The sequence below is a fragment of the Brassica rapa genome, chromosome A06, assembly GCF_000309985.2.
Source record: "Brassica rapa cultivar Chiifu-401-42 chromosome A06, CAAS_Brap_v3.01, whole genome shotgun sequence".
Classification (NCBI taxonomy): domain Eukaryota; kingdom Viridiplantae; phylum Streptophyta; class Magnoliopsida; order Brassicales; family Brassicaceae; genus Brassica; species Brassica rapa.
In genome coordinates, this window is record NC_024800.2 from 28,328,183 (window position 1) to 28,356,054 (window position 27,872).

General features: G+C 37.8%; 7 protein-coding genes across 9 annotated transcripts; 3 read left to right on the plus strand and 4 right to left on the minus strand.

Annotated features, from left to right (window-relative positions):
* Positions 1 to 568: 568 nt before the first annotated feature.
* On the minus strand, positions 569 to 3,045 carry LOC103828122. The gene has a single exon (XM_009103721.3). It carries the CDS (start codon positions 1,184 to 1,186, stop codon positions 806 to 808), a length of 381 nt encoding a protein of 126 aa, XP_009101969.1. The 5' UTR covers positions 1,187 to 3,045; the 3' UTR covers positions 569 to 805.
* A 184-nt stretch (positions 3,046 to 3,229) lies between these two features.
* Positions 3,230 to 6,535, plus strand: LOC103827931 (nuclear polyadenylated RNA-binding protein 3). The gene is made up of 3 exons (XM_009103492.3): positions 3,230 to 5,076; positions 5,180 to 5,316; positions 5,420 to 6,535. Exons 1-3 carry the CDS (start codon positions 4,999 to 5,001, stop codon positions 6,354 to 6,356), a joined length of 1,152 nt encoding a protein of 383 aa, XP_009101740.1. The 5' UTR covers positions 3,230 to 4,998; the 3' UTR covers positions 6,357 to 6,535.
* On the minus strand, positions 6,507 to 11,081 carry LOC103827933 (cellulose synthase A catalytic subunit 4 [UDP-forming]). Of its 2 annotated transcripts, none has more exons than XM_009103494.3 (11): positions 10,793 to 11,018; positions 10,509 to 10,701; positions 10,312 to 10,439; positions 10,145 to 10,214; positions 9,904 to 10,063; positions 9,183 to 9,795; positions 8,966 to 9,103; positions 8,687 to 8,812; positions 8,385 to 8,597; positions 7,399 to 8,289; positions 6,507 to 7,235 (listed from the first exon to the last, which is right to left on the minus strand). In XM_009103494.3, the coding sequence occupies exons 1-11, from the start codon at positions 10,826 to 10,828 to the stop codon at positions 6,648 to 6,650; spliced, it is 3,156 nt and encodes a 1,051-aa protein (XP_009101742.1). In that variant the 5' UTR covers positions 10,829 to 11,018; the 3' UTR covers positions 6,507 to 6,647. The 2 variants fall into 2 exon arrangements, with proteins under 2 accessions (XP_009101742.1, XP_009101741.1); XM_009103493.3 differs by having other exon boundaries at positions 6,512 to 7,235; positions 10,509 to 10,704; positions 10,793 to 11,081.
* A 243-nt stretch (positions 11,082 to 11,324) lies between these two features.
* On the minus strand, positions 11,325 to 13,457 carry LOC103827934 (acid phosphatase 1). The gene is made up of 3 exons (XM_009103495.3): positions 12,818 to 13,457; positions 12,048 to 12,257; positions 11,325 to 11,698 (listed from the first exon to the last, which is right to left on the minus strand). Exons 1-3 carry the CDS (start codon positions 13,240 to 13,242, stop codon positions 11,521 to 11,523), a joined length of 813 nt encoding a protein of 270 aa, XP_009101743.2. The 5' UTR covers positions 13,243 to 13,457; the 3' UTR covers positions 11,325 to 11,520.
* Positions 13,458 to 19,720: 6,263 nt separating this feature from the next.
* LOC103827935 lies at positions 19,721 to 21,037 on the plus strand. The gene has a single exon (XM_009103497.3). The coding sequence runs from the start codon at positions 20,537 to 20,539 to the stop codon at positions 20,831 to 20,833; it is 297 nt and encodes a 98-aa protein (XP_009101745.1). The 5' UTR covers positions 19,721 to 20,536; the 3' UTR covers positions 20,834 to 21,037.
* A 940-nt stretch (positions 21,038 to 21,977) lies between these two features.
* Positions 21,978 to 23,631, plus strand: LOC103827936 (glutathionyl-hydroquinone reductase YqjG). Its single transcript, XM_009103498.3, has 3 exons — positions 21,978 to 22,819; positions 22,892 to 23,141; positions 23,238 to 23,631. The coding sequence occupies exons 1-3, from the start codon at positions 22,050 to 22,052 to the stop codon at positions 23,421 to 23,423; spliced, it is 1,206 nt and encodes a 401-aa protein (XP_009101746.1). The 5' UTR covers positions 21,978 to 22,049; the 3' UTR covers positions 23,424 to 23,631.
* A 90-nt stretch (positions 23,632 to 23,721) lies between these two features.
* Positions 23,722 to 27,546, minus strand: LOC103827937 (probable inactive histone-lysine N-methyltransferase SUVR2). 2 transcript variants are annotated; one of them, XM_009103499.2, is made up of 11 exons: positions 27,324 to 27,546; positions 26,970 to 27,165; positions 26,839 to 26,895; positions 26,721 to 26,759; positions 26,380 to 26,647; positions 25,085 to 26,292; positions 24,689 to 24,942; positions 24,477 to 24,543; positions 24,344 to 24,394; positions 24,123 to 24,219; positions 23,722 to 24,010 (listed from the first exon to the last, which is right to left on the minus strand). In XM_009103499.2, exons 2-11 carry the CDS (start codon positions 27,150 to 27,152, stop codon positions 23,982 to 23,984), a joined length of 2,253 nt encoding a protein of 750 aa, XP_009101747.1. In that variant the 5' UTR covers positions 27,153 to 27,165; positions 27,324 to 27,546; the 3' UTR covers positions 23,722 to 23,981. The 2 variants fall into 2 exon arrangements, with proteins under 2 accessions (XP_009101747.1, XP_033128242.1); XM_033272351.1 differs by lacking the exon at positions 26,839 to 26,895.
* Positions 27,547 to 27,872: the final 326 nt, after the last annotated feature.

The following is a 27,872-nucleotide window of genomic DNA, read 5'->3' on the forward strand; positions in this document are numbered from 1 at the left end:
ATTAAAACATGGACACAAATTAATTTAACTGAACGATAAGTGGTGTCCAAATAAAAAAAAAAACTGAACGATGAGTAAGATGTTTTTTTTTTGGGTTAAAGTCGATAAGTAAGTTGTTGTAAGTGGGTTTTCATTATAACAAAACAAAGATTGCGTCTAACAAGAAAGTCGAAGAGACACAAAAACCGCATGATTTATATAATCAAAGATAAGGTAAAAAGAGTATAAACAAGATTCGAGACTGACTGGGTTGATGATGAAGTTAAAAATGTCAACGCCGTGATCCCAATTACAAAGAAGAGACTATGCTTGAGAGTCAAAAAGATTCTGCATCACCACGAAGAATCAAGAAATAGCTTCAGATCAATGCCTTAAAGTGCTTTTTTTTTTTGTTGGATTCAACAATTTTTGTCGACTAGTGTTTACTGTAAATCCAACAACGCACACCCCTTTTTCGACTGAACGAGCAGATTACTTGTAACAATCTTTACAACCAAACCTTTTATCGAACCTGAATTTTTTTTTGCAAATCAAAGGTCACCTCTAGATAACCAAAAGTACATTGATGAATAAAAACATTGATCTATTATTTATAATGCACACCAGAACCAGACATTTTGCAGAAATGATATTTAAATCGGCGATCAATTTTTCAACAACGTTGGCTAATCGATAACATCACCAGATTTACAATAACACACATTACATCTAATCCCAAACAACAACAATAACAAAAACGCCTAACGAGGAGGAATGATTTTCAGGTGGACCAGCCAATGTCATTCGTCCACGTGGATTAGCGCCATCACAGTTTAAGGGATCGGGCAAGCTGTGAAGGGTTGACGATACCTGGCATGAAGGCCCCGTCTGCCCTGAGGATATCAGCTACCTCCACATATCTCCTCCGTTTATAATCACTTGGCTCTGTTTCATGGCTCGCCTTATTCTTCCTCGCCTCGGCTCGAGCCGGACTCCACTGCTCTCCGAAGAGTGTGCCCTTGTTGAGATACTCGTGAGCCAAATATCCCGCAAGGAGCTGATTCGGACCGGCGGCGGTAGTCGTCGGCGGCGGTGGTTGATTTGTTGCGCCGGTGGTCTCAGTCGGTTTTTCAGCGACACTCGGGAGAATTCTTTTGTCTGACGTCAGCATACGACGTGGCGGAAGACGCATCGTTTTGGTATTCATGGCCGTTTGCTATTGGATGGTTGCCACGTCAGCAGTGTGTAAAATATATAACTACCGCGGTGAAACGGTTGTTTTGAAATAAATCAGGTGGAAGGATAATAATTTATTCAGAGATGAATATTTTATTAGAGTTTATCTCTTTTTTTTTTTGAATCAACGATATAATATTTAGAAGTGGAGAGAGAAAGAGAGATTACACGCTGAGAGAGGGAGAGAGAAAAAGAATGAAGGGGCAAAGGGAGTCTGTGGGGTTAGGACAATATATATAGAGAGATACGACGCAAACTCTACCCCTTAATTTACGATTATACCATAGCTGTAATGACTTAAACACCCTCCCTTCTTTACCATATCTTATAATTTACCATAGTAAGTAACGCAAATATTCAAAGGTTTTGGGGTAAAGAAAAAGGAATCTCCTCTTTTGGATTTGTTTTTTTTTTCTTTTGGGTCAGCAGATTTGTTTTCTATTTAATTTCGATTATTGTTTTCAGTAAGGTAATAAAATCTTATATACTTAATATTGTTGACCAAAAAAATATAATAAGTAATTCACTTCATTCTGTCCTAATGCAACAGTTATAGTATGTTCGCTAATCTATTTTATACAATAATATAAGAGAAACGAAAATTGTAATTTTGTATATTTAATAATAGAATTAACACTTATTGGCATGTATGTAGTCTAATCAAACTATCTAGGTATTTTTTGTCAACTCCTTATATTATTAATATTATTACATTCATAAAATTACATAGTTTTGGTTTCTATTTCGATATTGTTTGTTTAGCTAATGCATCTATATAGATAGTACAATCTCTAGAACACATGAAGAATAGTAAGTTGATCCTTCCTTGAGATCTCTAGGAGGTCTTGTACCATTGAGTGGATTTATGTGTTACGGACTCCTTCGATGGTCATTTCAGTATTGAATCGATTTAACTCATCTATAAGCCCTTTGCAGTCACTTAGAAAAACAACTTGCTTAAAGCCTAACGTTCTTTGTTGCTGCACTTCCATCAACATTGAGCTTCTACTTCAAATGCGGTATTAGTTGGTCGAATTGCAGATGGACTTTTGAAGATAAAGGATGCCTTCTTTGCTATATAAGGACTAACCTATTTCTCTAGGCTCATCTGAGCCTTTTCATAAAGCATCAACAAGGTAATAGTATGGAGAGTAACGTAATACCTGCTCGTACTCTCTCTACAAACGTGAGGACATAATATGTTGATCCTATTATTTTTTTGTAGTTTGCTTCCTGCCATTGCTGATTGTCTCTTAATGCACCATGTACCACATGTAGAATATGCTCCATTTTATGTTGAAAGATTATATTGTTTCTCATTCTTCATATTTTCCAGCCTACAAAAAAATTTTAAACTTTTCTTGGGTCTCTTTTGGTCTGAGCCAGTAGCACTTTCATATTTTAGAGGATAGTTTCCTGGTTTAAGTCTAGTGCTTTATACTCAGGAGGCACAAGAGACCATGTCTCCCTCCTTCAATACTCTAAAGGTAAACATCAGGTTATTTTGGGTTTCATGTTCCTCTCCAAAAATTTGGCAAGTGCTATCAAATTTTACTCCTCTTTTCTTCAAGATTTTCTGCAGCTGCCATTCCTTGATGGACTAGTTTCCACCAAACTACTTTAAAGTACTTTAACCTTTGGTGGTAAATTAAGCTTCCATATAGTTGAGCAGAGTTGGTTCATTTCATCTGTGATTGAACTATTCCCATCATAGTGTTGAAGTGTTTGATTTGACAGTTGCTTTTGAAGATTGTATCTAGACTTCCCCGTGGATTCCCCTGTTTTTGTGAAGCACCAAATAAGGATATCTTGATTATCAGATATGGTAGGTCTTAGAGTCAGAACATAGCTCGGGTATTCTCTATTCTGCTCTAAATATATTTATTCATGCTGATATGTACTGAAAGTTTTTTTTTATCTTTTTGTATGTTTTTTGACAATGAATTCATGTCTGTATACTATTTAAATTTATTGACAGGTATTTATAATTGATAAACCCTAAAACAGAGAGAATAAAAAAGTTAACCTTTGAGATCACCAATTGAAACCATCTCGTTGGTGGCTGAATCTATTGAAATAATTCTATATATGCTCTGTGTTATGAAAATTGATGTGGAATGAAACTAAAATGATCTATGGAAATTTGGTTTAAGATTAATTTTGGTAGCCTGCTAAATATACTTTGTTAACCAATAACTTATAAACAGGCATGGTTTGGTTTGGTTAACCAAAATTACATGCCTATGTTCAACAATATCAATTTATCATCAAACGTCCAACAGTGTATCTAACTTGATGTGCTCTCTATAACAAGTCATTAGGAGGAAAAAATGTAGATAACTAAATATTCATCTCGATAGGTGCCAATCAGACTCAGAAAATTTAGCTACAATGAGCTGTATTAATCTATATATTCGTGAATTATATTAGGGTGCTTGCCCTATTTTTCTTATTAGAGTAGCTGGTTTTTACATTAGACTATCAATCGTTTGTCTATAGTAAATTAAATGGGAAATTAGATTTAATTAGTCAACGAAACCTAAAAACAACGAACTAATTAATGTTACAATTTTTTTTACTAAAATCGGGACGTAACTTAGACAACAAAACAGAGGAACATAATTGAATAGTGAAAAATTTGTAAGCCAACTATAGAAATTACTTTGGAAATCTTGAACAAACTAAAAGGTAATACTAATTCTTCCGAGGCCAAAAAATAACATAAAAGGAATGAAAAAAGAATTGAATACGTTGAGAGACAAATAGTTATGGCAAAGACAGACAATTCAAAGTTTTAATTGTGACGACGCGTCTAGCTTACTTAATGCGCATAATGTTTGGCCAAGCCCTACCATATTTTGAAGACTTATGTTTTTTTTTTTAATTATTAGAAATTCCATCTTCTTCAAATTTGACAATGATATGTCATAATCCAATTGTATTGAAAATGAGACATTTAACCAGAAATATACTTAAATCTAGCAAAATGTTCTAAGCTTAGGCAAAATCTACCATTATCTAGCTGTAAATACGAAATTTTCATTAGCAAAGCTAATTTTAACTAAGAGCATAAAGTAACAATTCCATGTCAGGCTCATAATACAAAACTTGCAATGAACAAAAACATCCGAATCATAAACCTAAGACTTGTAAAAAGGGATTCACTAATGTTTGGTTCTCATGTTCAGTTAGAATGCAAGCTGCATACTAAGAGCTGTTTAAAAGAAAAGGAAACATTTTAGTGGTAGGCTTTGAGGTACCAAAGTCCTTTATTGCTTATCCTCTAAACCGATTACAAAGCTAAGAACCCTAATTCTCTCCTAAATACTCCTTATACAGAGACGACCTAGAAATCTATCCGCCATTGTAAATCATCCGTACACGTATCACGTCAGTATATACCTCATCTGATATGGACACCGGACCGTACACGTGAAAGAAGAAAATCTTCAGTTGCGATGAATATCAGTGGACCGATAATATATTGGGTAATAAAAGCCCATCGATTATTTTTATAGTTCTTTATAGTAAGCGAGGGCCCACAGAGCAACGGTCCAATTTCAAAGCCTAATGTGTGGGGTCAGAGTCAGAGAGACTCAGACATTGTAACGGTCATTTTCCTTTTCCCCCCTCGAAATAAATATTTTAATAAAAAGTTAAAATTAAAAAGAAAAGGAAATCGAAAAAGAGTAAATAAAAGATAAACCAAATCAATGTCTTGGATCAAGAAATTGTGAAAGCTCCTCGAAGGAACTCTCTATCTTCTTCTACTCTCTCAAAAAAATGGGTTGCTTTCCAGGTTGCTTCGGTGGCCGGAAGAATCGCCGGCGTCAGAGGCGCAGGGAGGACCCTCGTTCCAACGTAAGATCTCTTTCTGAGCTGCTTGTTGACAAAGTTTCAGCTTTAATTTGTGTTGGGTTTTGTCTGATCTGAAGTAATCTTTTTTCTTTTTTTTTTTATGTAGAAAATCTCCGAGGGTTGTACAAAGGATGTTAGCGTTTCTATTGTTGAGGAAGTTCCCAAGTCTGCAAAGGATGTTAGGATTCCTACTGCTGTTGAAGAAGTGACTAAGGTTTCTGTCATTCCGACCACTCACATCTGGTTAGTCTTGTTATGTCCCTTTTAGACAAAACTGAACCGTTGATTCTTTGTTTTTATCTTAAACAGATTTGAGTTATTGATTTTGTTGTTTTTTTAATTGCAGTGAAGAGAAAGCTGAGGAGAGAAACAGTCCGAGCCCGAGTCTAAGTCGTAAGAGAGTGACTTTTGACTCCAAGGTGAAAACGTATGAACACGTTGCAGTAGATGAATCTATTGAAGAAGAGGAGGTGAAGTCGAATCAGGCTCCATGTTCATCAGAGGGGAGTGATGTTACTTCCAACTCGTCAACTTCTTTTCCTTCAAACCATAGATACCAGAATTGCAGAGAAAGTGACGATGAGGAAGAAGAGGATGCTGTATCAGCTTGTGATGAAAGTGATCCAGAAGATGATGATGATGATGATGGTGGTCTGCTTGATGAAGACTATTATGATGATGATTACGAGGAGAAGCAACACAACTGGGATAACAACAAAGTTTACACCGAGGAGATTCCCGATAATGTTTTGAATAAAGACAAGTCTAACACGAGCGCTAGAGACAGAACCGGATATGTCAACGCTGTACTGAACCCCATCGAGAATCTCTCCCAGTGGAAAGCAGTGAAATCCAAAGGAAGAACAATGCAGACGCAGTCTCGAAAGGAGAACAACGTGACTCTCATCTCCGATCAAGAACACAAACTAAATGCATCCTTCAGCTTACAAGAGCCTCAGGTTGTTGATGAGTTACCTTCATTCAGCTTGAAACCAAAATCAAGAGATGGAATCAAGAGATCTCAAGAAGTACCAGCTGTTGACGCTAGCCTCTCAACATGGTTATCTACATCGAAGACCACGACCAGCGGATGCAGCAGCGTCTCTATGGGTGTTCAAAGCTACGATGAAAGACCTATACTGGGCGCGTTGACTTCAGAGGAGATAAAACAGTTCTCAGCAACGAACTCTCCAAGGCAATCTCCAAGTCGGAGCCCTGAATCACCTATTATCGGAACAGTTGGTGGCTATTGGAACAGTCACTCAATGGCCACAAGCAGGTAGAGAGAAAGTATGATGTCCAAATGTCTCACGGTTCCACACATGTTTGGTTACACTGAGTGAAATATCATTTTATTTAATTAATTGGCTTTGTGTGTTTTTGTGTGTAATAAACCAAAATGGTTGTGTGTTTGTTGTTGCATATGTGGGTGTTGTGATTCATTTGATTTGTTTGTATTTTATATGATCCCTTTTTATCATAACTTCTTTGCTCAAATAAAAGAAACAAAAAAAACCAAACAGAGATGGCTCAAAAGGGCGGCCAAAACGCAAACGCAATACAAATAGTCTTTATTAACAGTCAACGCCACACTGCTTCAGTAACGGACCAGTCTGTTTCGCCAAAAACGGATCGATCCGAACCCAAACCAGCGAGAAAATAGACGCCAAGAGGATCGACCAAAGCACAACGATCGTGGGAGTTCGGTTCTGTCGACCCATCAAACCCTTGAGGAACGGGTAAAGATGAACGATGACCCAAAACGCGAAAAACAGCTTCCCGAAAAGCGGTCCCCACGAGCCGTACCCGTTGTTGATGGCGTCCGAAACTCCTGCCACGACACCGACCATGTTGAGGATGATGAGAGTGGTGGGAGGGATGAGAAGAGTCGTCCATTTGAAGAGGTAAAGATCTCCGAACTCGTCGGCTTCGTCCGAGGCTCCTTTGGACGTGACAGTGAAGTTTGTGTCGACTCCGAAGAGGACTTTGAGGAGACCTTGAAAGACGGCGAAGAGGTGAGCCGAGACTCCTCCTATCACCCAGAACTGCTCGTTACGCCACAGGTCAGTGATGCTCACTTCGCTCCACCTCAGCTCCAAGATCGCCGTCGCTATGATTGATAGGAATAGCGCAAGGAACCATATGCTCGCAAAATTGTTGATCTGATCAATAAAAAAAAGAGTTAAAAAAAATAATACTAAGACGATGTTTTCGTATTTCAATGTAATTTTAATTTTTTTAAGAATGGTGTAACCAATGATATTTTGTAGTCTGTGCAAAAAAAAAAAAAAAAGAGTTTAAGGGTATAAAAGTAATCAGACTAACCGTGGGAATAATGAACTTGCCGGTGAGAAGACAAACCGCTGGGATAGTACAATAGGCGAGAAGAGGAATAGAAGTGAAAGGGTACACAATGGTGTTGATGTAAGCGAGACGTTCTAGAATCTTGAGCTTGCCTCCCCATGCATACCACAACGGGCAGTGACGACTAAAGAAGATTTCGACCGAACCAAGAGCCCAACGAAGCACTTGGTGCAACCGGTCAGACAAATTGATTGGAGCAGATCCTTTGAAAGCTGGTCTTTTAGGCATACAGTAAATCGACTTCCAACCTCTACAATGCATCTTGAACCCCGTAAGAATATCTTCCGTCACTGATCCGTAGATCCATCCTATCTCTTTGCCCCACTCAGTCTTCTCTTCGTATCCACAGCTAATGACATGGATGGCTTCTTTGATGAGTGAGCTCGTGTTCGTCGCCTCAGGCAACCCTCCCTTCTCCATCAGAGTGGATGCAATGAACACAGGAGACATCCCGAATCTCTTCTCGAAGTTTTTCTGCGACATTAGAGACGACTTATCGTGCTCGTCGTACCCTTCAAGCCCTTCTTCGATGTCCTCAAGATCGAATATGGCTTCGGTCGATCGTTTTCTTGAATAGCTCGTCGTCGTTTCACTCTCCTTCTTCTTCTTCCTCCTCAGTCCAGATAACAAGCTCTTGATCCCTGACTTGTTCTTCTTCGAATCCGACTTCGGTTTGCCACGCCTACCTCCGCCGCAGCAGCAGGAAAGCCACGACGGCCAGCAGTCGCATGTCATCTTCTTTCGTTTTTCAGACACGGGAGGTTCGTATCCGTACAGTGCTGGTCTGTTGAATACACATCCTGTTCCGACGTAGACTGGTCCTTGAATCCCATCTAACCCTCTCATGTTTATCTGCGACAAAACATAACTGGGTTTTAGTTAATTTTTTTTTTTTTTTTTTAGAATTAGAGTGTTGTTTTTGCTGATAATGGTTGATGATGACTTACATCGAAGAAGACGATGTTTCTATTGGCGTATCGATCATTGCGATCTATTCCATCGAATCTCTGAGGGAACTGAACATAACATAGCTTTTTCCCGAGCTGTGGATCCATCAGGAAGCACATTGATTCTCTTATGGCTTTACTATTGTTGATGTAATGATCACAATCCAAGTTCAGCATAAATGGTGCATTTGTGAGCACTGCAGAGACTCGAACCTGGCACAATCCAAGAAACCACTATTCAGCAAAAAACAGTTACTTGTTTGTTTTCATAAGCTTACTTGTTTTCTTGCTTGCTTGCTTACCATTGCATTCATGGCTCCAGCTTTCTTGTGGTGAGCGTAACCAGGACGCTTCTCTCTAGACACATACACTAGGCGTGGCAAGTCGTTACCGTCAATATCATAAGCTCCTTCCTTTCCTAGATACACCTGAAGAAGAATATCAAAGTAGTCTGTTTCAGAATCTTTGATGGTGTTTTATCGAAAGAGAAGAATCAAGTCCCAGCCACTGGGGAATTAACATTTCGGCATACCACTGTATAATTCAAAAAAAAAAAAAGAGAGAAGAATCTGTTATGTGACCTGAATCATCCCGGGATGATCACGAGTGTTGTTCCCAGGCCATGGTGTACCATCTTGCATCACCCAACCTTCTTCGGGTTTCTTCTGAGCTTTAGCCACTAAAGAATTGATCCTCACTTTAAACTCTTCATACTCTCTCTACAAAACAATGGATCAAGAATGTAAAGAACCGTTTCGTGATACGCAAGTAAAAGATCTTTCTTTTGTTTTCACTGACCTTCATTGCTCTACGATCTTTGACGAATGTAGTTTGGACTTTATCCTTCAAGTAATCAATCTTCTCAGAGAAGTAAAACTCTGGAGCTCTTGGCTCTACGTTGTACTTCTTGCAAAACGGAACCCATCTTCTTGCAAACTCTGACGTTTCAGACAACGTATCGAACAGGAGCATGGAAGCACCGTCATCAGACACATAGCAGCTAACCTTACTCACCGGATAATCAACGGCTAAGATGGAGAGAATAGTGTTGGCTGTGATGATCGGAGGCTCCTTAAGAGGATCCACCGTACTGACAAACACATCAACCGGTGCAAGCTTGTTCTTCTCGCCATCCCTTTCGAATCTCATAGAGAGACGGTCGAGGTAGGTCTCACGGTTGATCGGGAACCATTTAGGGAACTGATCAAGAATCCAAGAGAGCGCGAACCAGATCTCGCAGATGACTGAGATCAGCCAGAGAGGGTAGGCGTCTTTGGCTGGTGTCAAGATACGGAAACGGAAGAAGAAGACTAAGATGATGAGGCGGAGAACGATCACGATCCTGTAAGGACTTATTTTGCTCGAAGAGATTGGGACTTTTCTCCAGAGAGGTTGTCTTGCATCAGCATCTCTGTAAAACAACAACAACAACAACAACTTAGTTACTTGCGCTTCAAGTCTTTTATTATTCTAAGTTAAAAATAAAAGATTATATTGTGTTTTTTTTTATTTTTATTACAGGAATTCTTCTTCATCAGATTGACTGTCTTGATCCTTTGTTTGTTCTCCTTTAACCAATAAACCTCTCTTCTCTTGCCTCGCTTTCCATTTATCAACTCGTTCTTTCCACTCAGCGTCTGTGGCTCCATCTCTCTCACCTTCAAACTCTCTCCCTAACACTTCAAAATTAAATCACACAAAGACAGGTATGTTTAGTACATACGTAATATATAAACCCAACATATATGTACTAAACATACCACTTCCGGTGGAAGAAAAGGCACGGCCACTTGGACGCCATTGCTGCTTACTATTGTAGTCTCCATTTTCCTGCAATACCAAAACATACTCAGAATCTTTATTTATTTCAATTAGGAAGGAGAGGCTACAAAGAAACTGAAAATATAGATCAAAGTCATTAAGTTACCGATCCATAGGCAAAATTCTGGTGAATGGAGGAAGTATCCTTGCGATTCTTGATATTCAACTCATCGTCCGAATCAACATGACCATTGTTTTCTTCTTCTTCATCATCTCCAGCAATGGTTGGAGAGCCTTCAAGCAAAAAAAAATTTGTCAGTGAAGCTAGCTTAAATCTTTTTTTATTTTATTTTTAGATCTTACCTTTGTGGTGTTTATAGGGAGTGTTGCATTGAGGGCAACATTTGTTACCGTTGCTACGCTCATACTCATAGCAGGGTTTGCAAACAGGGAATGCGCACACGTGGCACGCCACGAATGTCTGGCCATTGTCGCCGTCTTTGACCTCGTCCCTACAGATTCTACAGATCTTTGCCGAGAAGGACGAATGACGATGCTGCTGCATTCACCAAATGAAAAAGTTTGGTAAAGAACAAAACGTAGGAAAGTTAAGTTTCGATATTTGTTGTTCTTGTTTTCTCTTTTACCTCATCGCCGAAGCTGGCCATGGTGTTTGGTTCCATGGCGAGGAAAGCTAAGCTCCGAAGCAGAGCAAAATGAGAGATAGAGAAAAATGTATGGGACTATGTGTTTTGATAACTGAAGAAATCAATGGGAACTTTGGCGGTAATATAAGGGGAAAAATGCTAAAGAGGAAACTAAAGGTTGTACCAAACTGTGAGGTGAGGTTGGGTCTGAGGTTTGTGTCATAAGATAGCTTCAAGAGACAGCAACAAAAAAAGATTTGGTGGAAGAAGGGGACAGCTATGTTTAGTCAAGAGTTTATTTTATACATTTATTTGCTTGAGAGCTTCCAACTTCTTCTGCTGTTTGTTACTCTTTTTAGTTCTTTAATAACTTAGAGTAGCTTTCAAGTTATTATGTATACCTACTTAAGTCTTTGCTGAATGTTATATACTTTGATCTTATATCTGAATTTCATCAGATCCAATCAGATATAGAAAGATGAGATTACTTTTAAAAAGAGCCCATAATCAGTTTCACAAAGGCCCAAAATGGTAATAGTAAAAAAAAGAAGAAGATGAATTCAACTGAAACAAAGATGATATTGGTTCATATATCATATCACTCATAAGCGTTTGAATTGGTATATAAACCAGAAATGGAAAAATGAAGGGAGAGAATCAAAAGACACAAGAATAAGATTGGAATTCTGATCTTATTTTTTTTGGTTAGAGTAGTACATATGATTTGATCAAGCAATGTAGTAGATGGAGTTAGGGAGCTTGAAGGTTCTCTTGGGAACTGGACAACCTGCGAAGCTGTTCCATTGTGAACCCATCACTCCCCAAACTCTGTATCCAAGACTTGTAAGCCATGTCCTCACATCTGCTTTGTATTGGCTCACACTCTTCTTCTCTTCCTCTTCTCCCCTACAAATTTACGGTTTGACAACTTTATTAGTACCCGACCCGGTTTACAATATATTATACCAGAAAGCTCGAATTATGTTGGTTGCTCATCATAGATTTATATGGACCTTGACATGTACCATATTTTTACCGTGCCATAAGTCAAACCTTTAGTGATGTTAAAGTGAGAATACATGGACTCATCATAAAAAAAAAGAGCGTATCCTGAATTGGTTTTAGTTTCGGTTTTATGACAAGAGTTAAGAGAAATTAGAAATAAAATTTCTGTTTTACATGATAATGAACTTATTTATATACCTACCTACTCAATTATAACAATCAAAAGACACTTGAACCGAGGATTATATACCTGAGAAGAAGGTTAGACCAGCCGTGGTAACCGACTTCAATAAGGTTTTCGACGGTGGCAGATCTGAGATACTCTTTACGAGAAGAGACCAAAAAGATTTTGAAGCCTCTCTCTCTGATCTCGTGGAACAGCTTCACCATGCTTGGAACCGCTGGTGCCTTTCCCAAATTTTGCCATTCCTCGAACTTGGTCGTGTTTAGTTGCTCACCACTGATTCAAATCATTGTAACATTTCAGTCCCGGTTGCTATAAACCGGAGCAAAGCGAACCAGAAGAGAGGAATGATAGATGTAGGCTGTAGCCATGTAGGCAAAAAAACCGAACTAAACCAGATCTCAAACAAGCTTTGTTCTTATAACCCGATCGCTTCAAATGATTATCAAACAAAACCAACTGATATGAGATCTGTTAGTGTAACCAAACCTATTCAGATCCAATCACATCATGTTTTGGTTATATATTCATTACATTAAGCCATATTATTTGCGTCAACAAAAGTCGAAATAAACACTTTTTTTGTTTATATATATTGATAACTAAGTTCTACCACTTATAAAAAAACAAACTAAATTTTTGTCAAATCCAAACTTTGTAATAACATTTATAAAATTATATATAACGGATTAAAATATAATTACTCTGCTTAAAACATTATATATATATATATATATGTATTTCAATAATTACTGTCACCAGAAAAACTCAAACTAAGATTTTCTCCAATCAAATCAGAGCGAACCAAATCTATATGTTACTTTCAATTTTCTTACCCGAAGCATCCGTTGCTCTTGTGGTAAGGAATGGTGGAGAGAAGAGTGTCATCAATGTCAAAGATCCAAGCATCCATTCCATCACATTTCTTCTTCTCGCAACAAGTTTTTCCGAGGTATAGGATGGCTTCATCAACGGCTCTCTCCACGTCATCCTCATATTGAGATGACGTCATATACTTTTGGACGAACCAGACGCACTCCTGCGGCACCACCGTGAAGTCTCTGATGTTGTGAAGCTCCACGTTGACTCTCCAGCTCTCGCAGTATCCGTTTAGGTTTGATACTTTCAACGATCCTATGCCGTTTTGGCTGGTGGTTGGCTTGCCTCCTTTGAGCTGGTTTAGGATGTTCCAGTCACGAGCTGAGACCATTGCGGTGAAGAAGCACGCAAGGGTTAGCGAGAGCAGCAAAGATCTAGCCATGTCGATGATGACTTGATCAAGTTGACCGGTGAAGAAGATTTACTTGTTTTGGCGATCTGTATGTAATATGGTAATGTCTATATATAATAGATAAGAGTATCTAGTATAGCATACAAGTGTCACATAACAAAAAAAAGAAGTATATAACAAAAAAAATGCACTATTAGTTTGTCTATCGAATTAGTTTCACTATCAATAGAAACAAAAAATGTTAGAATACATTACAGAAAATTGGAATATAGTTTTTATACGATTTTTTTTGTCTAAATACCTTTTCGATATCTACAGATCAAACTTATCATTTTCATGTGAAATAATTTACATTAAAAAACTATGGGATAAATGTGAATGACAGCACATTTTAGATAGATATATAATATAACTCTAATAGAGCTGTGAGGACAGTGGGCACCATGTCTTGATGTGAAATAGGCAAGAAACATCCACTCCAGCTCATGCAAATTAATATAACCAACCGTCTCGGTCGTCTATATAAATGTGTGCTTAGCTAAACTTTTTTTTTTTTGTGCTTAGCTAATTACATACTACTCCTACTTTTTTGCTTAAAGCTAATTACATTCTTATATTTTTATTAGAAAACATAATATATACTACCTACCAAAATAACTTCATAGTATATATATATATGCACACATACACATAGATTGCTGTGTAACATCAAATACATAATCAGTTGATCCGATCTCCGAGCACATAACACAATATTGGTACTGCGGTTATCTCTACTATAATAGTTTCAAAAAAACGATAGTATATATGTTGCAGAAGACAAAATAAGCATACATAAATTATTTAGACCATAAGGTCCATGACCATTAAAAGAAACTGTCTCACCATATGTACTTGGTCCCACTATTCATAGTAATATTGCTTAATTAATTTGATATAAGCTGGAACCATTTAGATTGAAATAGTAATTATTAATCATTATCTAAAAAGACAAATACACAGTTTCTAACATTTATATGCGTCTTTTAATATATTCATGGAAATTCAAAACAAGTTCACACGATGAGCGGGAGAAGTGGCCTTTTCAATCCTTATATTTTGTGTTGTACCATTTCGGACCCAAACAAAACATAAGTGCTAAAATATACTTAAATTAGAAATGTATTTAAATTTTCAACCCGAACTTCAGTCTGTAGCATAAAAACCAACCTTGACTAACTTATCATTAATCAAACGTTAACCAAGCTTAGTCAGATAATACGTGGTATTAGATTTGTCAAGCAGAAGGAGAAAACAACATCGTTTTGGTTCATTACTCAAAACCATTTTGTTTTAAATTTGGGCAAAAATTAAAATTAAAAACACTCGACTCTCTCTCTCAGACAAGAACACAAAAATTCAAGAAACTTGAAGAACCGAAGGCTTTTGTCGAGGTAAGTCTTCAATAACTTGTGTTATGCAAGAATAATTTGTTTAGGTTATAGATGATGAAATCAACGATTTGAGTTAAAATTGATAAATGTTACAGTTGGTCGAAATGGGTGATCAAGAAAGAGGATTTGTTAAGATATGTCGTTGTGGATAAGCTGTAGTAATGAAAACGTCAAAAACTATGAAAAATCCTAGTAGATTGTTCCATGCTTGCTCTTTTGGAAGAGATGGGGTAAATGTCAATATGTAGACAATTTTTTTATATTTTTGGATATGAAACTTAATATTGTTATGTTGCAGGACTAATCATTTTAAATGGACCGATGTGAGTATGGTTGAATAGCTTGAAGACTTGATTGACTAAGCAGATAACATTGAAGCATCTTCAATCATATTGCAAAAATTATGGTATTTTAAACAATTTCTCCTATTTTATCTATGTTCCATTTTCTTATCTACATATTTTTTTTCAAGTTGTAATATATTAGCTCGAATAATCAGATAAAATATTCGTTGTTAGCATTTGTTATTCTTCCAATAATCTTTAGATATCATTTTTTTTTGGTAAAATGTTAAATTTTTTTATATCATGGTTTTCTAAAACAGATTAAGACGAACAATGTATTTGATAAAAAAAAACTATACATCTAACAAATATTTTTGTGTTAAATAAAGTGTTAAATAAAGCTTGTAAATAGCTGCATCGTTCATGTGTAATTTCGCCTAATCCTTTATTGGTTTACATTATATCCGTAACAACATTTCACACGTTCTAATCTATTTTTCTATGTTTAATATGGTGCGACTACACCAAGTTGTTGACAACTCGTTCAGTTCTTGATAAGTCTGGTTTCACACACTATATCATTATCGGCAATAGCCAATAAGGATACTTCTCGTGATCTATTATTTTTCAACAGAAAACTTTTCTGTTCAAATTTTTAATCATTGAAAAGTGAGATCTATTCATCATTTATTAATATTTTGGTCTTTCTTAAGTAATTCTTTTTTGACCAATTTAGATTAAATTAAAATTTTGACATCGTTAATAGATTGGCCTTTTGAGTCATTGACTATGCTCTCTTGTGGCATATCGAGATTGGCTTTCAGTTTTGTGAAGGGATGAGCAGAATACAAAAAAAAACTTCTTCTTTTTCTTAACATTTTATGGTTTACTAGAGATATTATAATTTATGATGGGATTGAGAATTATTGAACATCACAGCTCATTTCATATGTCATGTTAACTACTCCATAAGACAATATCATTAATCAAATTAACAAGTTCAGTTGACAAAACGAATAAAAACAAATTCAAAAAACCTGGATCATTTTCTATTGGAATATAGACAAACAAGAAATTTTGGTCACATACATGATAAGATAGAAATTTAGTTTTACTAAAAGAAAATCATTGATGTGAATCATTCACATCTTCGCTTGCTTTATAGTATAAAGTTTATACTGTCTTCTTTGCGAAAGGTGACGAGTTATTAAGGATCATTTCTTCAATACGTGACCATATTATTTCACAATATGACATGGACTATATTCGAATCTTTTTGGCACTCGGATTAACCCAAATTGATAGATCATTTTCCCTTTAATATTTGAGTAATTGACTGAGCAAGACAGATTCGAATCATGCTCGCGTCACTTTTCAGGCTTTAATGTAAAACTTGTGGAGGGAGAGATACGGAAGACATGACTAGGGCTGGCTCAAAGTTTCCTAAGGCCTCTCGACAACATTGTTTTTTTAAAAGAATTTTCATAACAATTCTTTTTCCAAAAAGTTAGTACATTTATAAAATTATTTTATCTGATAATTTTAATACAAAAATAGTTAAAAAATATACAGCACGAAATTTAGTTTAAAATGTAAATATTTAATCTTTTTAATAAAAAATCTACTTTAAAATAAACTCATAATATTATGGATTACGGGGAGGTAATATTTACCATCCTTAACTCAGATCATTTTTCTCTAGCTACAATATGAAAAACAATACATTAAAAAGAGGTTTTAGTGGGAGGCATTCTATTTTTGAAAAACGTTCAATTTCTCTCTTTTTCCTTAACTCCTCCACACACTCTCTTCCTCGGACTCCGATTGATTTCGGGTGACTGTAAGATGCAAACTGCTTTTTTCTTTATCTTTGTTGTTACAGGCGATGATACATAAAGAAGGGATTTTGAGCAGCATTTACTGATGTGCGGTTGCAGAGATTCAAAACACCATTCTAGCCCTGCTGTACCTGTTTCTTTTGACCATGCTGCATTTGTATTACATGTCACCGTGAGAGGTGGTAGCGGACCCTGCTCAAATGATGGTAAGAAACTTCTTTTTGGGAAACCAGAATCTTAATGCGCTAATTTCTTTGATATTAGTTACAACTGATAACCGGTTTTCAATAACAGTAAACCGTTGAGTAATATTTAACCGGCCGTTTAACCAAAACGCCATATAACCCAATTGTCAATCTTGACGTGGTTCAAGCTTTCAATATAAATGATTCTTTGTCACCAACATAACACATTAAAATCTGAAAGAGATGCATCTTATTCTTGGTGAGCAAAATGTAAGTTATATATGATATTTTTTATTATTTTGTCTTTCGTTTATTGTATAAGAAGATAGTTTCTTTGTCTTAGAAGAGCATTTGGTGAATCTCAGCACTGAAGGATAAACAACTCCTAGCTATTCTGATTGCAGCTGTGGAATCAGGTGACGGTATTACATACATAATTGATGGGAAGCTCTGCGAGAGGCAATCTGTTGTGTCATGAGTATCAGCACTTGAGACTGGTTTAAAGATCCTTTCCAAAAACAGAAAGCCAAAAGAGTCAATACAGATAGAAGACAAGGACATAACTTAGTTGGGGTATGTATGCTTTTGAAGCACGGGATATAGCATTATGCTGCAGTAATCTTGGAGTACTTGTTGATGATCTTGATGTGATTCTTTTTCTGAGCCGGAGACAACGGCAAGTTGAAATTTTAACATGGAACATCTGACAATCGAAAGGTTTATTTTATTTTCTCAGTAGGAGAACTTTAAGATTGGTATCAGATGCCATCTTGATATTTTCTGCACCAAGAACTCAGTGGGCACAAGTGTTAAGAAGGCTACCATTTTCAGCTGAGAGTGACGATGGTATATTCTTGGAAAAGATCGTAAGGTGTTCTGATTCTTAAACTAAGTATATATATCCATTTTGACCTAAGAAAAGGCGGTCACTCGATCACATGTGGTGATATTGCTGAAGCGCAGGAGCTATTGTTACAAGGACGCTTAGCAAGCAGATAGACTCAATTAATCGAAAGTGTCATGTTAGTTCTTACAAATCTGTCACTTTGTCAGAACAATACGAAGATTTATGAAAGCTTCTACCTCAAAGATCGAAAAGCTTAAAACAAAACGAGATCCCTTTGAGTTCAAAGGTAACTCTGTTCAGTTGAAACTAGACGTCTCAACAGCAAGGTTAATTTTCTCCCCAAGCATGAGTTGCACATAAGTTCTTGAATCTAACAGAAGCTAGAAACCGACATCTGTAAAGTAACACAACTATGTAGTACTTTTACTTTTCATTTTACCTGCCTCTTCAAATCATTTCCTCAATATGCAGTGGATAATTATAAATTCCCTTCCCGAGATATTTATGCAATAACATTGATAGTATTTTGTGTTTATATGTTATAAATGAGCTCGAGGAAAGAGTTTGGTGCTTGTAAGTATTCAATATTTTGTGCAGAGGCCACCAAACAACTTAATGGCCATAGATCATACAAGAAGATCATCAGCATTTTCAAGGTAGCTTCATATTGATGCAGATGTTTTGTCATATATATTATGAAACATTAGGATTTCTGGCACTTGCGTTTGCGAGTAGAAATCGAGTGGTATGTCTTCAAACTTCGGTCACAATCGATTCAATAAATGGGTATGAATGATGGATAAGTAACAGAAAGAAAAGATCCAGAAATGAATTGTATTTGCTGGTTCGAGATATTTCCTTTGGTTGTTATTATGAAATTGAATTCTCTTTGTTGCTGTTGTTATGCATCGTTGTCTTTGTCCACGTTTCTTTACTTTGACGTCAGGTAAAACAATGAAAGCACACCGCGTGGGGGTCTCTGTTTTTAGTATTAGGCATAATCTTTTGCTCTTTTTGGTATATTCTTTAATTCTTTTCTTTCTTTTATCCGTAAAATAGTTATCATTTATGGTATAGACGGTGTATAGAACTATCAGTTAAATCTGGTTGAGTCTCACTTGAGTTACAACTTGCATCATGGTTCGATTCCATATAAGAAAATTATTTAAATAATGTAAAAAAAAAACTAACAATCCAATCTCACTTCATTAGAATCTTTCAAGCAACAATTTCGGACAGACCACCAACAACTGGAGCGAAAGCGAGTTCGCATCAGATTATTATTATGTTCTTTTGATAAAAGAGGATTTTTCAAAAGTTAAAATGATTCTTTCGTTGAGACCTTTTGCTTTCACCGTTGTCCGTTGATTCTTCTCCACCCGAAAGTGGGACGGGTATATCAATGCTACATTATATTTTTTTGTAATGTGGAGCTGACACTAACCAAATAATCAAACATATCTATAAACTAACTACTCAATATTATTTAAACAAATACTCAAATATTATTTAAACAAAAAAAAAACTACTCAGTATTACACCAAAAACTAACTACTCAATATATGTTTTAGAAAACCAAAATATAATAACAATACTACACAAAGCTTGAATTTGTAGCTCATTGGTGTTTTTAATGTAATTATCTACTTTAAACCGAGATTCAAATTTGATAGTGAGTGACTGTGTGTGTATATAGTATTACCGAATAAAAATTATTACACAGAACAATTTTTATTAAATATTATCTTCATAAGTCCTGGTTTTATTGTAAAATCTGAAAACCAATAATTAGGATAAAATGAAAGGTGCATAAGTAATATTTTATGTACTGCATGAGCAAGATCTATGTTGACATTTTTTTTTAATTTTTTTTTTTTTTTTTTTGAGAAATTGAAATGCATGCATCTCAGATCTTTGAATGCAAGAGCTGTCTGGCTACAAAGATTATCACACTTATTCCACGATGTGACTCCAAGAAAATGAAGAAACCAGAGTGGCTTATATCCCCGGAAAGACAAGGAGGAATGTGTAATGATCAAGGCTGGTAAACCTCGGGAAGACGAAGCCCCACACTAGCTGCAGATTTGCCAAGCACCCGTTTCATTTCTTCAGTTCTATCAACTGAAATGTTGTATGAGAACAACAGATCCTTGTGAGAGTGAATGCTTCTTTCTTAATAAGAACAACAGATCTAAGTTGACATATTGAACACTTATTTTTTAATACATTTTTGTGTTTTAACATTTGATAATATATTGATGTTCTATCTACTAACTCATGCGTCCTTGGAAAAGGAAAAAAAAAAACTCGTGCCATTTTGTCGTCTAAACCCTTTTATTTTATTTGCTTTGGTGTTTTTTTTGAGCAAATATTTGCTTTGCTGTTATAGGTCCGTTTGCTAACCCCAGACCATGAATTTGCGGCCTATAGATGATTTCTTTTAGCCAAATCTAAGACATAATACATCACGGGGTGGTCTTTTAAAGTGGTAACAGGTTAGGTTAATTTTATAATATCAACTTTTTATCAAACAATTGGATATACGGTGGAGAATGATGCACATTGGACTACTTGTTGACTATGTACTTTTAGGCCACGAATTGGAAATACACACGTTGCAAATGCCGAAACCTCTCTCTCTCTCACCCTTTAAATATTTATCTCATTCTTTGCTTCTTAGTTACATTTACATTTTCTCACTAACACAAATCCCATAAAAGAGAGAGGCACAGAAGCAATGAACCGACAGAGTTTGAAGAGATTTCAGTTCCGGAGATGGGGAAAACGAATCGGAAACTCAACGACTACGGCCTCAGCTAAGCTAGGAAACTCAGAGGAAAGAACGATTGTGGCGTTTGCGTTCTCATCATCATGTTTTGGGAAACCTCCTCGCGTTCTCGTGAAGCAATTTCTTTGGAGGTTGAAGTCGCGTTTGAGACTGTCCAGGAAGAGTGATACTCACAATATTCAGTGTAGCTATGATCTCCGGAGCTATCATCTGAATTTCGACGACGGTTGGTCTCGTCGGCGATAATTTCAAACTTTCGTATTATTATATTATCTATTTTTGGAGCCATATATTGTCTTGTTTTGTATATAGTTAAAAGTCTCAATCTGAAAGAGAAAAAAAAAAACACTTTTGTTCAGATGCTTTGTATATTCTGTCGAATAAAGGAAAAAACATATCTCAGAAAGATATCAATGTTTTATGTTTTTATTTATTAATAATATGAAATCATCTCTATTTCTTCAAATTAAAACTTTTAGATTTTTTAAGTTTTATTTCACATATAAACTGTGTCAATTTCAGTGTAGATTTGATGTTTCATTCCTTAGATTACACGTACCCATCAAAATAAATGTAGATAGGTTATATTTGTACACAAAAACACAGACCAACTACAGTGAATATGTGGACGGAACCTTGGTTACCTGAGCATACTCCTAGACCTCCGAGACTGTTAGGTATGCCATCGACTAATACTGTTGGAATAGGTTGGAATATTGATAAGATCAGTGAAGATGGAATGCCAGAAGATGTGGAGAAAATACTGGGGTTAAAGATCAGTTCTAAAGCTCGGTGTGATCAGTCTGGGTATTGGTTAAGTTTTCACTTACCAACAAATGTTCCTGTCATGCCAACATATGGGAATCCTCAAGTGAAGCATCAGATATGGAAATGTAAATCTCCCCCAAAAATTAAACATTTCTTCTGGAGACTTATATCAAAATCTCTAGCCACTGGAAGTAACTTACGGAGACTGGCATATTACAAGATATGATCAGTGTCGAAGATGTTGTACCGCAGTCAAAACAGAATATCATTTGTTTTTCGGCTGTCCTTATGCACAAATGATTTGGAGGGCTTCCGGAGTTGCTAATAATATTATTTTGGATCATCTAGCTTCTTTGGAAGATAAAATACAGGTGTGTCTTTGTTGTAGTTTTGCTCCGAGTTTGGCACAATTTAACGAGTTAGCTAATAAAATTCATCTTGAAGGAAAAAAAAAAGAAAATTGTTCTTTCAAACGTGTAAATAGAAATATTAGTATTTCTATATATGTATTTGTATTAGAAACAAAACAAAACTTTATAATCATCATGGCCCAGAAACGTAAATGGGCCTCATATCCTTTTAGTCAAACCGGGCCTTACTTTCTGTTACAAACGCAACGTTTAGAGTCGCTCGTCTGTCTTGTCTCGCAGAGAGACCAACGTTTTGCATTGTCCGAACAAGGAAGCTCCCAGTCATGTCCGTTTGCTGCGCATCGGCGCAACTAACCTTTCCGTCTCACACAACTACGCCACGCCGCGTCAGCGCTAGAATGTCCAACCAGCCACCAAAACCCACCACGACCACCACCAGCATCTTCACCTCCGCCACAAAGCTACTCTGGGGCCCATCTCTCCCTCCGGGTCTACTCATCTCCACCGCTCGAACAGCCTGGTCCACCGTCTGGCATCTCATGATGACCCAGCTCGCTCCATCAGACTCATCCGGGTCATACACCCGACCCACTTCCCAGTTCCGCCTCAACCCGACCCAGTTCCCTTCCGCCGCTTCTTCGGAGCTCCATCTCTACGTCGGTCTCCCCTGCCCCTGGGCTCACCGAACGCTAATCGTGCGAGCTCTCAAGGGCTTAGACGACGCCGTATCGGTCTCAGTCGCTTCCCCGGGTCAAGACGGCTCGTGGGAGTTCAAGGATAACACTATCCCGATTAGGGATAAGGATAAACTTATCCCGGGTTTGGATAAGGCTAACCGGTGTAGGAATCTGAAGGAAGTGTACAAATCTAGAACCGGTGGTTATGATGGGAGATGCACAGTTCCAATGTTGTGGGATTCGAGAAAGAAAGATGTTGTCTGTAACGAAAGCTACGATATCATCGAGTTCTTCAATACAGGTCTAAACGAACTCGCCAAAAACCCTAGCTTGGATCTCACGCCACCAGAATTAAAAGGAAAGATCGAAACTTGGAATCGGATTGTGTACCCTAAGGTTAACAATGGCGTTTACAGGTAATTGTATTCTTCTTGATGTTGCTATATGTGTGTTTGTTCACTGCTAAAGTCTTTGGCTTTGTGTGAAAGGTGTGGATTTGCGCAGAGTCAAGAAGCGTATGATCGAGCAGTGAATGAACTTTTTAGTACCTTAGATGAGATTGAAGATCACTTAGGTAGTAACAGGTACTTGTGTGGAGAAAGGTTGACACTGGCTGATGTTTGTCTCTTCACAACTCTGATTCGTTTTGATCCTGTTTACAACATTCTGTTCAAATGCACCAAGAAAAAGCTCGTTGAGTACCCAAATCTCTACGGCTATTTGCGCGATATATACCAAGTATGTCCCCCTAAACAAAGGTTTATATATCTTCTTTGCTTACTAGTGTGTTCGGAAGTGCGTTTTCATACTCTGCGTTTGTTGTTGTTGAAACAGATTCCTGGTGTTGCGGCCACTTGTGATATTCCCGCTATAATGGATGGGTACTACAAAACGCTGTTTCCTCTAAACGCAAGTGGAATCCAACCGGCCATTTCTTTATCTGGCCATCAAGATTCTCTCTTGATTCCTCATAATAGAGACTCGGTGGGTAAAGCCTTTGTAGCACAGAATGCGGTTTAAAGCGGTGTATATATGTAATAAATCAAAGCTCTGGTTGTGTTCTGAACTGTGGATCACATCAGAACTGTACATGAAGAGGAGAGAAGCGTTGTACAAATACTCTTAATGGGAGCCTCATCTTTTGAGTTGAGATCACTGTCTTATAAATTGTGTATTAATAGAGACATGTTTATAATGTTAAACCAAAGTCATAGCCATTTTAACTAAAGAGTCTCTTCTAAAACATGAAATGAAGTAGACATGGTTACGGTCAAACCAAAGCCATAATCATATGATGTCCAAAAGCGAACCATGATCATATAAAAACAGAGAGATTATATATGGTTGCCATTAGAACCTAAGTTGAGGTATACACAAAAGCTTGTTATCACAAAATATTAAAGACAAAAGCATCATCCTCCGATTAATCTAACCCCTAAGATGGATGGACCCACCAACCGTTTTTGCATATTTGCTTTGTCGGATTGACAACAAAAGTTTTGGGGAAATTTTGTCAATACATTCACAAAAGAGAGATTGGGACCATCACACATCTTCAAAAACTAACACTGGGAGCTCTCATGCTCTCTTCTTCGACTTCTTGCTTTCTGCACCATCAGAGAATTTGATTGTTAGTTACAACAAAAGTCAAAGAGTTCATGTATCGAAGAACCCCATAGAAAACATTTAACAGTCAAGCTAAGGAAAGAGATTACTCACTGCTGCTCCGCTTAACGTTCCGACAAACCTCACTACCACATCGACAATGGAATGGACGCGTGGGATACACCTGATCGTTGAACTCCACGCCATAATCCTGAAAGTTTTTAAGTCCAATACTTCTCAGAGAGTTTCAAAACAATAAGAATGACTTGGAACCCGAACTTGTGAAAAAATTTAAAAGAAACATCCAAGTGTGGGTGGAGAAACTTCTAACACACCCAGGTAAGTTCCTCCATGGCCTCGATATCTCTTGTTGTGAAGAGCCCAAGCTGGGAAACAAAAAAGAACAAAGATTAGCTTCCTGTTTTATAGTTTCAACATAACAAATGAGACAAGGGATTTGTTTCATACATGATAGTAGTGCAAGTCCATATTCTCCACATGAACTGGAATCTCAATCAAATTTGCATCCACGCATCTGAACAGGGAAGTAATGAAATGAGAAGAAAACCAATTATAACTTCACCAAACGAGTTTCTACAGCTAAGCTAGTCATTTCGAAAATGGCCAAAACCAAATGATTTTAAACTCATTTAAAGTTGTACTCAGTAAAATCCTTGTACCTGTGATTGATAAACCTGGAGATATTTCCATAGTGCGTTCCATCAAGACAAAGAGCTCTGTTGACACGTGAGACTTCTTCAGAACCCCAGTGTGCATCCAGTATCACCGGAGAAGTAAGTTTCTCCGAGCTGCTGCGTTGGACCAACTCTGAAATGGTCAATATCTCTCCAGCAAGCTCACAGACAAATGCCCCCTTCGGCAGCTTTTCTACAGTCCTAAGTCCCCAACCTCTCCCATTGGACGTGAAAAACACCTGATTCAAGGAGTGAAAGTAAATTGTTTTGTCAGATTTTTCTGATATGCATAAACAAAAGTATAATCAATTCTGTTAGGTGTTATAATCATTAAATAGTGAACCATTTAGCAAAATAAATTTGGTAAGGTGAATGAAGAACCTGCAGCTTAGTGTGAAGGCCATGCTGGACGACTTGGTTGCCACACTTCTTAGTACAGCCGCAATTGATCCAACATTCTCTGATGGCCTTCCTCTTTAGATGCCCCTTGCACGGTTCCAAAGTCTCCTCGTTTTTGGCAATCTCTAATGGACATTCTTTGCAATACTGCACCACCTGTTTCTGCGGATTACGGGCCTCGGAGATACACTCTTCCAGGAAATCTTTCTGCAGGAGGCCATCTTTTGTGTATGCAAAGCCACCAAGTGCAGTTGCACAACTGCATGCCATTGCTGGAGACAAGCAATCTCCACAACAAGAGGAGCAGCATTGGTCCTTGACGTTCCCAAGTGAAAACTTCAGTTCAGCATCTAGATACACAAGGCTTTGGGTCATGTATCGAAAAGGTGAAGGAACCTTGGTATTGACTTCATTCACCCAAGGAATCTCAACAGTTTCTTTTCCAAAAGTGATGTCACTGACGCTGCTGATCATTCTTAACTCATCCGCAGAAATATGGCACTCGGGAACAACCACCAAACCCATGGATTCACCAGCTCCACTGTTTTCATCATCACGCACATGACCATTTCTGTCCGTAGAAGTATTAGCCGTAGTTGCAGCAGCAGATTTGCTTAATGCTACATCAACCTTCGTCGTTTGCAAGCTTTCTGGCGATTGGTTGGCTGAATTCATCACCTTTGCTGCCAGGTCATTACCGCCCTCAGCAGCAAAAGCCATCGCTGCTGCAGATTTCTTCAATACGTCAACATTTGTGGTGAGAGACGGCAAGTTTTCTGGAGACTGGTTGGCTGGTTGTTCTGCCTTCGTTGCCAGTTCCAGGTAGGAGCTAGCGATGTCGTTCAAAAAGCGACTTACAGAAAAGTTAGGATCTAGTATTTTGTACTGCCGGAGACACACATCTTCCATTGCTCTTCGTAGTTCATCCATAGAAGGTGCATGCAGACTGGATCCTCCCGTTGCAGGAGCAAAACTCAGATTAATCTTCACTTCACCGGTTGCAGAAGAAGCTAACTCAAGCGCTGAAATTCCTTCTGGGGTTGTAGCCACCGTGTGCTCACTAGCTCTCTCAATAGTTGTTGTAGGAACGTCGACAGTAGCTGCTGTTGAACCACGCGGCTCTTCCACACGTCCATTTGTTTCCTCCGCCTCAGGCATGGGAGCTGAAGAGTTCCCATTTTCTAAGGAATCTGAAGAGATAACATACAAGACACGTATGAGTTTAGAAATAAGCAATGAAAGGAAGATTTAGTTAGTCGTAATTAATCAAGAAGTACCTTGATGAGTAGAAGTGAAAGGAATATCTGTGGAGGGCTCGCCTTTTGGAATAACGAGAGCACCAGCATCAGGGTCATTTTCGGTTGGTATGGGATGAAATGGCAATGAGACAGGCGCAGTTTCTTTGTCATGAGTCTCATTTAAACAGGGACTGCCCAAGCTGGGACTGTTTGAAGCCGAAGCAGAGACTACTTCACCACCTCTGCGCCGCAGCCTCTTTAAAGGGCGTTCAGGCTCATCCAAGGCGTCTTCATCGTCTTCTACAGTCTGATAATACAAGACATGACAGAAACTGAATAAATGCAAGAACATGAAGAAACAAAGAATCATTTTTGCATACCTCATGCGCCTTCCTCTTTCCTCTGTCAACCTCTGCAGCCTGAAAGATTTGATCAACAACAAAGCGAACAATGATAAGAAATACAAAAAATAGAGTCTTTGAACTTGAAAGAACATACGCTGCCTTCAGCTTCGTCGTTGGCCTTCTTCTCCTTTCCTTTTTTCTCTTCAACGGCCTTTCATGTGTTATAGAATGTCAAGTAGGAGAGAAACAAACATTGAGTGAATAGAAAGGTGAGAAGAAAGAGACCTGAGTGTCTTGGGCCTCGAAGATAGCATCAGCGAGTGCCCTGTAGTTGTCCTCGGCTATCAAGTCCCACTTCTTATCGTAAAGAGCGAGAAGGTTTTTCAAGACAGGCTTTATCTGCGCTTCCTCTATTCCAAGAGCCTTCATAGCTGTAATTGCTTTTTTTATATGCGCATTTGGTGCCATTGTTTACAAGTCTCTGCAACAACAACAACACACAAAGTTAGATTATAACTTCCACATAAAACTAACGGCCACAACGAAACCCTAAAAACGATTTTTCTTTTAAAGACAACAAATTTTGTTTTCCGACAGTCAAAATATTAAGACGATCGCCCGAATTTAACAGCGACTTACGAAATGTGGAGAGGGTTAGGGTTTAGTGCAGGCGGGTAGAGCGAGGGTTTTGACTGCTTGGTGGAGAGCCGTGGCCGGTGGAAAAGGAAGGAGAACGGCTGTAGAGGCAATGCCGTTGGCGGCGGGAGAGTATCGCGTCGGCGCGTGAACACACGCGAGAACTGAGTATGTCAGGTGCTCTCGTTTTAGCTACAGTGCGCCTAGTGCTGGCTCTCTCTCTCTGGCGCGACCTTTGCTTTATTCTCTGCTCCTCGTAATGGGCCGAGTTTATTGGGTCGAGTTAAATGGGCCTGGACAAATAGTGTCCGTTGCGATTCCCAAACGAGTCGAGTTTAGTTGGAAAACCTCTCTTTATAGCGGTAAACTCCTTTGTAAATTGGTTGGGTTGGTTTGGTTTGGTTTGGTTATGTAAGACAGATGACGTTTTTTTTTTTTTTTTTTTTTTTTTTTCTTTACTAGTAAAACAAATTGAAAATTGTAATTTGTACCAGAGAAATACAAGAATATAATATCTTCAAACTATGTATAGCAACATATTTTAAAACAGTG